The sequence below is a fragment of the Telmatherina bonti genome (genome assembly GCF_933228915.1).
Source record: "Telmatherina bonti genome assembly, chromosome: 1".
NCBI lineage: Eukaryota > Metazoa > Chordata > Actinopteri > Atheriniformes > Telmatherinidae > Telmatherina > Telmatherina bonti.
The window spans coordinates 15,581,386-15,593,883 of NC_136619.1; the positions used below are offsets into that span (position 1 = coordinate 15,581,386).

Consider the following 12,498-nt stretch of genomic DNA (forward strand, 5'->3'; position numbering starts at 1 on the left):
AGCAAATTAAAATGCGCTAATTGAAGTTCCTGTTATCATGGCCCAATATGGGTTTCAGAGAATTAAAAGTTTAAACTAGATGATTGGATGATGGGAAATCTTTAAATACAAATGTGTGAACATATGGAACAAATAGAAGAGTCAGAAATTATATATATAAATATATATATATATATATATATATATATATATATATATATATATATATATATATATATATATATATATATATATATATATATACAGATTTTTTCTTAAAACCCAAATTCGACCTTTTTCTGAAAAAAAAAAGTTTTTTCTTATTTTTATTATTAGTCATTTTTTCTTTTTACAATGCTTCATGGACATTTTCAAAACAGTCTCTCACTCTGTCACACACACACAGACACACACATCACACTGTCTTCTGTTAAATGCGACATTATAACACTATGTGGCCTTAAAAGAAAAAAAAGAAAAAAAATAGGGGTTAAAATAAAATAAATGACTGACGGGCAAGACTTTGCAGTTATTTCTACATGCGCGTCTCAGTGTCGGGGACATGTACCTGTGACTGGAGTCTCTGAACTATGACTCTTGTCGTCCGTTTGTCTGCTGCTGTAGAGGGCCAGGCCGGTGGCTGTGGCCTGGTTCGCCAGTCCCAGATAATGATTAGAGTTCAGTAACGCCAACTGGTGAGCCGAAAACGCCCGGTTCGTCCAGTTCTGGATTTTCCCAACGGGGCAGGAAGATATGAGTCTATGAGGGGCGATGATGGTCTGGGGGACTGGCCCTGCCGAGTTGCTGCCGTTCATTTGCGGCGATTTGCGCGGATTGTCAGGAGCCGTGGCTGTCTCTGCCAAAGACCAGATCTTTGGCTTCTGGGCTGGGGCAGGGTTGTTCTCTGAGGGGGGCGAGCTAGCGGACACCGGGTTGAGTTTGAGCGGTTCTCCGTTAGGTTGGGCCGCTTTGATGTCCAAAGAAGAGTGGAGGTGGTGGCTGTGGAAGTGCTCCCCTCCTCTCTGCGTGTCTTTGCTCTCTTTCCTCACAGCCTTTAGAAACCTCTGATCGGGCCCTTGTAAATCCTCATAGCCGTCAGAAATCTCAGAGTCACTCCTTCCGTCTAGTTTTATGTCTGAATGCAGGTCGTCCTGGTCGTCCAAGTCGTCCTTGCTCTCGATATTTTCCGTGTCGATGTTCTCTAAGTCGATCTCCTCCTCGTCATCCCTCTTGTCCCCTTCCTCCCCCTCGTGATCACTGGTGTAAACATTTCCCTCTTCATCGGTGCGGTTCCGTGGGGCCCAGGTCATCTTGTTCTCCTTCTTTAGCCTCCTCCTGGCGTTGGCAAACCATGTGGACACCTGGGTTAGGGTCATTTTGGTGATGATGGCCAACATAATCTTCTCGCCTTTAGTTGGGTAGGGGTTCTTACGGTGTTCACTGAGCCAGGCCTTTAGGGTGCTGGTGCTCTCCCTGGTGGCGTTTTTGGGTCTGGACGGGTCACCGAATTGATATTGGCTGTATGGGTAAAAAGCAGGATGATGGTGGGCAAACCCGGGGTGCTGGACACCGGGGCTGTCTTTCAGTTCATACTGAGCCCCCTATAAAGACAGACAAGAGGACTGGTGAGACTTGATAGATAACTACCCCCAAAATCAAGACAGACTTTGTTTTGAGTTCTTCAAGCACAGATTTTTTTTACAGTAATACAACATCAGCAGAGTTCTTAATAAAGTAAAAGCAAAGAAACAAACAAAAACAGGTTAATTAGGTTGTAATTATCTTCACACGTCACAAATGGATGAACTAAATTGAACCAATTTTTATTAACTGAGATCATTTAGGTGGACAACCCAACAACGTTTTTTCTTAAAAGCTCTAAACAACGCACAGCAAATTGTTTAATTCTTTTTTAATCTGCGATTGTTTCATGGTATTTCATGCCGAGAAAAGGCGAGAATAAGCAGCGTGTTAATGCGTTACTTTTTAACCACGTTTAACTAAATTTCATAAACGTTTCGACTTCAAAGTTCACTGGAAGCTCTGAGAGTTTAAGTTTAAAATGTGCCAAGAAAAGTTCCTTTGCGGACACGTGCGCTTTTCTTTCTTTTTTTTTTTTTTTTTGTTTTATTTCTGCGCAAAGGTTCTGAAAACATGAACTTCTGAGAGAAAGGAAAGATTTACTCACCAACTGATTGAAAATGGATATGTCGTTTGAATAAGGCAGAAAGGCTCCATAGCCCTGCGCTGCTGCTGCGAAAGGAGATCCATACATAGTGGAGAGGACGTTGGAAAGTGCGCCGGACGGACTGAGCTCTGTCCCGGCTCGGGCATTGCTCGCGATCCCCTGACGATCCGGAGGGTATATCGGTCGGATGTACTGATATCCCAGTTGAGGGAAAGACATGTTGGTAGGAAAAAGGGGGGAAAAAGTCTGCGGCAGTCACACAAAGCAATGGAATTGCCTCGATATCCACTTTTACAGTGTGAGCATGTGAGCAACAAAATGTGCAAGCACGGGAAGTCTATATTTCCTCAAGAACAGCCAGTGTAAACGATCCGGTTGCGCCCCTTATTTCTTCCTCTTCTTCTTCTTTCCACCCTCACTTCCCTATTGATCTGGATGGACTAAGGTCAGGTCCTTACAGATTGCTTTAGATTATTGGGACTCCCTTGCTCAGATTGACATTTCTAGTCGTTTAGAAGCCCCTCCTATTTCTCAAATCTCACCCCTCTCGTACAAACCACACACCAAACAGCGCTCTCTCTCTCCCTCCCTCCCTCCCTCTCCTTCCCTCCCTACTTCTTTCTCTCTCTCGGATAAGTGCACTGACGTCGCGAGCTCTTATTTGAATGCAGTTTCAAATCTCATTTTCTGGCTCGCCAGTCTATTTCGTTTGGTGTTTGTTCGTGTCTGTTCCACCACCATTTCAGTGTTAATTCTAAAGAAGAAGAAAAAGAAAGCCAAACAGTAAACAGCATATGTCATTTTTAGTAATCACGTTTTTATTTTATTTATTATTTCTTTAATTAAAAGTTTTTTGTCTGTAAACTCGAAATCATACCAGATTTTATTGGTTAATGTAAAAAAAAAAAAAAAAGACAAAAGGAATCAAAAATATTTTTAAAAAAATTAAGTTTTCACTGGACACAATTTTTTTTCTTTTATGTTTATTTAAACATGATTAGTTGCTATAAACACACACACACACACACACACACACACACACACACACACGTAAAACCAGAAGCAGAAAAACTGATTACAATTAATAACGTACCCATTGAAGGTCGCGTCTTGACTTGATCCCTGAACAGAAGTTTGCTTTTATGTAAAGCTTCATCAAGGAGAGCAAACTGTGTTTCCTACACTGCTTTATAGAAGTGTGATAAATAACACTTACCTGTCTCTTGGAGGTAGAAGACTCGGAGTCAGGTCTTTCATTTCACACAGGTCGCGTGTGACCACTCGACATCAGAGAGAAAGCTGATGATGGGGACATTACTCTGCTAATGAAGACTGAGTGTAAAAGAACAACAGTGATAGCCCGAGTGATCCACATTTCAGTGGATTGGGCTGGAAAGATGTGGATTCAAAGAAACTGTACTCATGATTCACTAAGCAAGAGGAAAGTGAACAAAATATTAATAAAACAGGTTTCTATGCTCTCCCTAACAAAGGAAAAGTATAATAATCATAATAATAATAATAATAATAATCATCATAATAATAATAATAATAATAATAATAATAATAATAATAATAAAAGATTACTTTAAGAAAAGCTTAAGCCCAGAAAAATGATTAGAACAGATTTTATATAAATACTTTTTATCCTTTAAAAAACAAAACATTCATCCTTAAAGACACTCATCTGGTTTTAATGGAACCTGGTGTTTCTTGTAAATAATGCGGATTAAAACAAAACAAGGAAACCAGAATTGAAATTCCCCGAATCACTATATCAAAGTGTCTTGGGGACAATCATAATCGCATTTCGACCCGACTTTTGTATCAGCATCTGTTTTGTTAATCGTTTGCAAAACAACCGCAGAAGTTGAATGTATTATTTCCCATACCGAATCTGAATGTTGCTCTAAGTCTTAATTCCTTATTGACAGCGTGATGAAATCCCATCAATCTCAGTTCAGGTCTGATAATGCGATCCGGTTTTCCAAGAACTCTGAACTTGTATAAACCTTTAATCTTCTTTTTGAAGCAGATAGTTATCATTGTCTGGGAGGGATAATGGCAGCTATAATTTCTCGTATGGAACTACACACAAGGATCCGCCTTGTTTCTGTAAAACTCTGTCCTGAATCTCTGTGTGTGTGTGTGTGTGTGTTCCTCGCCGACATACACCCAACCCGGATTATGGGGTTATTAATTACAGCGGCTTGCTGGTGCCATCCGACCGGAATGGTAATCACTACACACCAGTCAATAGCACGCCCACACTTAACGCGCACGCCCAGGCGCACGCATGCCTTGGTTACATCTACTTGCAAACTTAAAAAAAAAGGAAAAAAAAAAAGAAAGAAGGGGGGGTCTAGACAGTGGAGTGGGGGAAGCGCAGATACAGATGAGTAAATGGCGCACGTGACTCTTAAGTGCGGAGAAACGCGGTAATATAAAGTTTCGGAAGGAAAAAAAAAAACAAGCTTGTATATCAGTGGGAGAGAAGTGTGTGTGTGTGTGAGAGAGAGAGAGAGTCAGATAGAGCGAGAGAGATAGAGATAGATAGATAGAGAGAGAGAGAGAGAGAGAGAGAGAGTAAAACCCCTGTGAGTGAGTCCGGCGAGGTTTCTGTCTGCTGGTGTCCGAGAAGCAGCGCCCCAAGTCCGGATGGACACGTGTCCCATCTCTGCGAGCAAGTGGCTTGAACTCCCCTCCCCAAACACACACATACACACACTAACAAACCCCTACGCCTCCTCATACCCCCCTTCCCCACCCTAACTCCCCCACGCCACAGACTGCGTCTGATTTATTGCCTCCAATCAAACACACCACGCACTAACTTAACACTTTCACACCGTCCCGGGAAACTGGCGCTGCCATAAAAGCATTAAGAGGCTGCACCCCTTCTCTTCTAAAAGGGGGTCTAGGTAAACAGTAAACTAACCCCTACTTGACTTCCGTTACATACACACTCACAAGGCTGTCCGAAATTATATACTACAAACACCAACAGCTGCCACAATACAGACTATATGCAAAATATTTATTATTATTATTATTATTATTATTATTTCAGCAGGGTACTTCTGCTTGGAGCGCGTTGGAGCCAATTTAATTTGTAGGAGCTGTAAAAAGAGGGCAATCATACACGAGTGACTTGAGGGCTGTTTTGTAGAGAACTCTTTGACGGTAATTATGCAGATGACACAATTTCACATTCTCATAAGCAAACATACACGGCCTATCGCTCAACACTAGTTCCTTATGCAATACACAGCGCACCAGCGACACGTCGCAAATGATGAACCGAGTCTGTGCAAAACAGGAGAGATCAAAGTCTTCAAACAGAGGCACTTCAAATTACACATTTGGATCTTTTCCATAACGCCTTGGTGACAGAAACATATATATATATATATATATATATATATATATATATATATATATATATATATATATATATATATATATATATACATATATATATATATACATATATATATATATATATATATATATATATATATATATATATATATATATATATATATATATATATATATATATATATATAAAGATTCTAATAAATCAATTTTAGGAGAGACCTTGTTGATCAGAGTGGGCTAATTACGCTGATGAATGAGAATTTGAAAAGAAAACGTTTTTAATGACCTCTGGATGTTTATGGTAGTGTGAGTCGCTTTGTGCGTGTGTGCGTGCAAGAGAGAGAGAGAGAGAGAAATGTCTTTCTTTTTACTTGCTTGACAATCCACTTTTAATTTTGTTAAGCATTTCTTAAAGCGTGAAAAATGCAGCAGCCTGCAGAGTTTGTTTTAAAATCATCCAATTTGACCAGTTTCCCAGCATAAAATGTTCCTAGGAACGTGGTGTGGTGGTGAGATGTACAGGTTTCTCATGATCAACAAAAACTGCTGGCCAACATTGTAAAAATAAGAAATAAAAAGTTTTAAGTGTCAGTGTTTTCCATTAGAAATGATGACTTCCACACTAACCCTTACAAACCATTTATTCCCAGCTGTTGGGAATTTTTCTGTTGTTCATCAGAAATGCTCCTCATGGGCTCAAACTTAAATGTGTTGGTAACCTAAAAAACTAACTATGCAACACATTTAATCTCCAAATATGCTCTTTCAAACTCGTGTCCCATTAGGGTAAAATAAAGGGCCAATAAATCTTACAGTGTTAAAAGAACAGTGAAGCTTAATCCAATAAATGAATTAGTTTCTGAAATTAATTGTTCTTAGCAGCAGAAGCAAGTGTACTTTGAAAATACATTTAAAGTTTAATTTTTTTTACTGTTAGCATAATTTAAATGGTATGATTTTAATTACATTACACCAACCAATCATGCATATTAAATAGATAGCCTAAGTTTGATTTGCATTAGTAGCAAAGTAAAGCATTTTGAAAGCCTTCTTCCTCCTCACACCATTTGGAAACAAATTAATAGTCAATGGACTGCAACTTATTAAACTGGGTTATGACAGTGGATCAAAGCATAAATTAATACATTACCATGCAAATGTTTCACATTAACTTGTTAACTTTAGGTTGCAGGTTACTACCAAATTTAAACTGACTCGGGCACAGTGAGATTCAGGTGTTTTAGCCAAGCAGCTGGTATCTTAAATTTAATGCAATGTGCATTTTAAGCAAAATTCTGTATTACTGTGACTGCTGACTTGACGCAAAAAACTCAGATTATAGACTTCATATCGGTTCATATATGTTTAAAAGCAGCGTCTATGGTGTTGTCTTCATCATATACTGAAATGTGGCTGTTTGCACATCATTCCTAAATGTAGTTCACACTTGACCTATTGTCATTAATTCAAAAAAATTTTTTTACTTTTGTTCATTTTGCAGACATAGGATCTCTAGATAAACTCCTGGTCTCGCTCGTGCATTTCTTTTTTACTGTACTGCATCACTGACTACATCCTCAGAATCACTCTTTACAGTTCTTCTAAGCATACTTTTATTTTTATGTAAGAGCCAGTACAGAGATAACAAACACATCTCCATGTATAAATCCGGATGGAACTGAACTATTTCAGCGTTATTACTCAGGTCAAGGGAACAGGATTAGTCGAAAATAATCCAAGGTTGTGCAGCACGGATGAAGCACAATGTCACATAAAAGTGATATGAGCTGAAAATGGGCATGTTATCACATTACATATGAGTCATATTATAGCTCTCACATTTCATCTTAGCAAGGAATTCTGGTGTAAACTGATGCATTATAGCATAATTTTCACACTATGGAGATTTGATGTTATATGAGCGGTATCAACAATACTGCATTGAAAATGAGAGGTAGCTTTTTTTTTTTTTTTAAAAAAAAAAAAACAACAGAAATTTGTTTCCTTCTTGCCCACTCACTCTCACTCCATCTGCTGCAGTTTCCCCTGTATCAGTAACACAAGGCATTGATTTTACGGTAAAGTCACTTTGTAAAGCGAATGAGTAACTCTGGGCCCCACTATCACTGTATTACACGGGTATGGCCCACGTAACAAGATGAACATTGATTCAGCATTACGGATGATCGATAAAGAAATAAGTAACTTCAGGGCCAAATTAAAATGCAAGCTGGCTTGATGCTGCCAGGCTCTGTGAGAGGTGACAGCAGGAGGAAGGCGAGAAGAGGAAGGGAGAGGGAAAGGCAGCGAGAGGGAGACAGAGAGGAGGAGAGAAAAACAACGAGCTACAGTGGCAAAAAAACAACTCCCTGTGTTACAGAAGTGATGATGCTTCTAAGGATGTTTGCAATAATCATTAGAGTGGTAGATTTTTCTATTGCTATGACTAAAACACACCTTTACATTTTGTTATTAGTCCTTGGTCCCCTGCCATCACTTGCAGCAACTTCAAATTTGTGTTGTTACTTTAGTCAGACATGCAAAACCTCATCTTAAACAGATCATGGAAGCAAAAGTTAATGCTATTCAAACTCTTAGTTTCCATTATTTGTTTTAAATATGATGCAAAATGACTTTGCTGGTCTGTTTATTTGAGATAAATGACTTAACAGTTGAATCCAGCTGAAAAGAGGCTCAGTGTCGCCCCTGGCGTGGCAGTAAGCAGGTGACATGGACAAATGATCTGTTGCCCTTGGCGATAGAATTGAAATGATACTAATTAGATGCTGCAAGATAAAGACACATCTTTGCTGGAGTAGTTTGATATTTGTCATTTAATGTCCACTAATCAGTGAAAATAATGAATTAATAGAAACACTATGGGAACTAAAGAAAGCAGTCAGGAAGCCCTTTTAGCAAATCACCCCTGTTTTCTGCTTTCCTTCTTAGCAGTTCCGATGTTTTGTAATACACCTGATTAACATTTTGAAGCTAATCTATCATTCTTGCAATCATAGACCTGAAAGCAGGCACAAACTATTGACTCTGATAGTCTAAAAAAAAAGCATTCTTGCAACCTACAATTTGTCTTTCAGGGATTGTCCATCGTAGAGCATTTTCAAGAGATGGCAGCCGATAATACCCTTTTCCCAGCACTTTTTGGCCCACTGAGCCAGACAAAGCCTTAGTCTTTCCAGCTGTTGCTGCCGCTGGTTTGGGACAGGAGAAAAAGCAGCTGTACCAACATGAGTGAAGTGAGCTTCCTCATCTGTGTGATGGCCTGGACTTTGTAGGGGATACAGGGTTGATAGTAGACGGCAGGGTGATGAAGCCAAGGAAGGATCCAAAATCTGGACATTAACTGTGGTGTAACTGAATCTTTTTGTGATGCTGCAGGGACCGTGCCTAATCAAAGACGGATAGCTGGAAAAAGACACTGAAGTGACTGTTTGGTCTGGAAAAGTTGTCCAGCCTGTGTCAGCCACTGCCATTGGACTGATGCCATGATTCATCAGTATGTCATGGTAAAAGATGAAAGTATTTAAGTTTCAGTGTATTAGATTACTGGAGCTACAAGAAGTGTTTTGGCCAATTAATTGTAGAATCTGAATTATTTATGGCTGTTTTTCATGGACTTTCATCCATTTTTTTTTTATTCTTAGAGTTTACACTTACAAATGTTGGCAGATGACTGTCACTGAATTGTAATCACACTGACATCATTCTGAATCTGTCATTTTACATGCGTAACATCACTGTAATAGAAACTATTGATAATTCAGTTTGACAAATAGAAATGTTGAAATAAAAGCTGATAGATCCATTTCCCCCAAAAATTTGCATTAAAAAGACGCAAGACTGTTTATATTTGAAATATGTGATCATATTGTTGGTTAACGGATCGCATTTCTAGCAGTGTCGTGATATTACCCCAGTGAAAACTTTCATCTCATTTGTCTCTGTGTCACAATTAGCATTTTCTTATTAATTATTTACTAAGTGTAGCTGAACTTTCTTCTTTGTTCTATTTAGGATTTAAATAGGATTCAGTCACCATGGGAAAAGTACAAGGTTATGACAGATTTAGCTTCCTATCCAGAGAAAAATGAGTCTCTGCAGTGGAGTTATGCAATTTTTGCGGAGAGATGTTGAGAAAAATGGAAAAAAAAAACGCTTCTTGGAAATACTGTGGTGTGAAAAAGGAGCAGTAATATTTGTGGCATCATGAGAAAATACCTTTTTCTTTAATCAGGCATCCTTGTCCAAATGTGTTTCACTTTTTAAGTCCCACTGAGTGGCACAGCATGCCAACAGACTGAGGTCAGTGTAGACTTTAAAGGCAAACAGTTAAACCTCAGCCAGTCAGCTTTGATAAGGAGCTACCCACCGAAACACTTCTTTTGTCAATGAAGGTCATGCCAAACAGTGAGCAATGCTGTAAATACCTTCAGGCTAATTTCCAGTCACTCAAAGGAAAAAAAAAAGGCAAATTGTCTCTTTTTCAAATGTTTTGTATGATGACATGATATTAAGAAAACAGGTGTCAAAATTAGGTGAACACAACATCAAATGAACAACATATGACAAAGTGCACCATGTCACTGTTTATAAAAAAAAGGTAAAATCAGCAGTATGTGAAGGACAAATATATAACGTCAATATTACTTCCATATGAACAAATCAATGAACTGATTTGATTGATTATCAGCAGATGTGAATGTCTTCACAAAAACAACCCGTTTGTTGGTTTGGTGGTCCGGAAAGTTGAAGTGTGTTGAAACAATGCAAAGAAGGAAGACATCAGTAATAGTCCCAGAGACCTTTTTTCAAATAATCCTCAGTTTGGGAAGAATGACGAAACCATTTACAAGCACTTTAAAATAGTATAACAATCATGTTACTTGTGTGTAATTTATTATTATTTATATAATTTAGCACAAGCTGCTGTGTAGTTTTCTTATGCCTCAGGCGGGCCCTGGTGTCCACTCAAAAACAGGCTTTATATAAGAACTTAGAAGCTATTCTGTATCATAACCTTGTTTAGTTAAATGATTAAAAAGTCTAAAGCTGATGATTTCAGCAAACTACCTTTATAACCATTCATATGTCACTGCTGTTTACAAAAAAGTGGCCAAAGGCAGGCTAAGTGGTTTCCAAGTTTATTTTACTGCTTTTGCCAATGTTTTGGACAGCATTGATTCCTGTTCGTTTTTAGCAAATGGGAATTTTTTCAAGTTTTATGAAGTTCAATACGACAAGTGTAAAAGAGTAAATGTGAGCCAGGTTTTGTAAGGTTTATTGATTGATCCATTCTGGCTTTGCACCTGCTGGTGCACTGGTAGAGAGAAAGATATTTAATCATGCATCCTATGACGACAACTCTAGTTATTCTCAGTTTCAGCAGATGAGGCATCAAGATGCTGGTACATACCTGATTGCTTGCTTTCGAGCAACTATTTGGTTCAGATAAATTAGCTGTAAATATTCAAAGAATCTTTCCAAATTCACATATTCCCAATTTGTTTAAATCTCAAGATTTACCTCTAAACTTGTCACTTATCCATGTTTATTAAGTATTTCAGACTTTAAAGGATAAGCAAAATTCTTTTATTGAACACATGTATTTACTTTGATATCAGTAATTCCATTAGTTTCTGTCTTTTTTGGTCCCTTGCACATTTCAAGCCCTATCACTGGTTTTCTGCACTTTAAAATATCCACAACAAATTTAGTTTTTTGTATTTTCATGTGTAATACACACTTTATTCTCCAGAGTATGTCCGAAAAAATGATTCAGTTCCAACAAATGTGTCTTTTAGCCTTGTTTGTGCTCAATGTGTGTTTAACCACATGCGTCTGCACACCGAGATTCGTGCACTTACAGAAATGTGGGTGTGCGTGCATGAAAGTGTGCGTGTCTGTGTATATCTGTTGTACAACAAGCACTGGAGCAAGACTGGACTCAGCTGTCAGGTCACTGCTGTCACAACCAATAACGATTACCCTCTCCCTGCTCTTCAATTGCTGCTTCATAACCACAAATGCAGGGGAGATCCGCCCCTTTTAGGAGAACAATGCACCCATGAGTGGGCCTCATCATCGCCCACGCCCACTCTTATCAGCCCTCTGAGGGCCCGCCAGACCCTATCTCTGTATGTGTATGTCTGGGAATATCTGCTAATCTTTGTGTATTTGTCAGATATTCTTTTTCCACTAAACACCACAGGCCCAACATGGACCCAGAATGATTCCAGCCCTTCTGGTACTGGCAGATTAAATACCAATCAATACAAAAGGAGTCTAGATTTATATGTATTTTATAATATGATGACCCCTCACCAAGTCAGATTAAACTTTTCCAATGCTTTGTTTTTTTTCTTTAGATAGTCAGAGACTCAAAAGGACACCAGGTTCAGCACACAACAGGCCTGTCAAATCCCAACCCACCTCTCAAGCAACCACATTAGCAGACTTAAACGGAATGCACATCGCTCAACAGCATCATTTGGTGGGATTGGGTAGCCATTAGAGCATATATTAAAGAGGCCTCATAACCTGTCAGCCACGTTTAATGAAATGAGTGCCCCAGAGCAGCAGTGGATTAGGACTACAGGCAATAGAGTATATATTCATGTATACATACACCTGATTATATATTGGAAAAGTGTCTGCATGCTATTCCCCAGGTCACTTTAAGCCTCCTGACCAGCAAAGCATTCAGACCCCGCGTGGCAAGGCGGAAGAGGAAAATCACTAATGCTCTTAGCATCAAACAATAAATCCTGAAGTTATTTGCCACCATGTTTAATTAAATATTCGGAGAAGAAAACCATGTGATTGATTTGCCTTCTGCATTGATCCAGCATTGATTGTGCGCCGTTTTGTTGCCCCAGCTGGGTTAATGCTAAATGGTGGGTGAGTTGCTGGAATAAATTGTTAGCAACCACCAGA

General features: G+C 38.8%; 1 protein-coding gene across 1 annotated transcript; it reads right to left on the reverse strand.

Annotated features, from left to right (window-relative positions):
* Nucleotides 1-368: 368 nt before the first annotated feature.
* Nucleotides 369-2,643, reverse strand: irx3a (iroquois homeobox 3a). Its single transcript, XM_079244096.1, has 2 exons — nucleotides 2,168-2,643; nucleotides 369-1,580 (listed from the first exon to the last, which is right to left on the reverse strand). Exons 1-2 carry the CDS (start codon nucleotides 2,384-2,386, stop codon nucleotides 528-530), a joined length of 1,272 nt encoding a protein of 423 aa, XP_079100222.1. The 5' UTR covers nucleotides 2,387-2,643; the 3' UTR covers nucleotides 369-527.
* Between the last annotated feature and the right edge of the window lie 9,855 nt (nucleotides 2,644-12,498).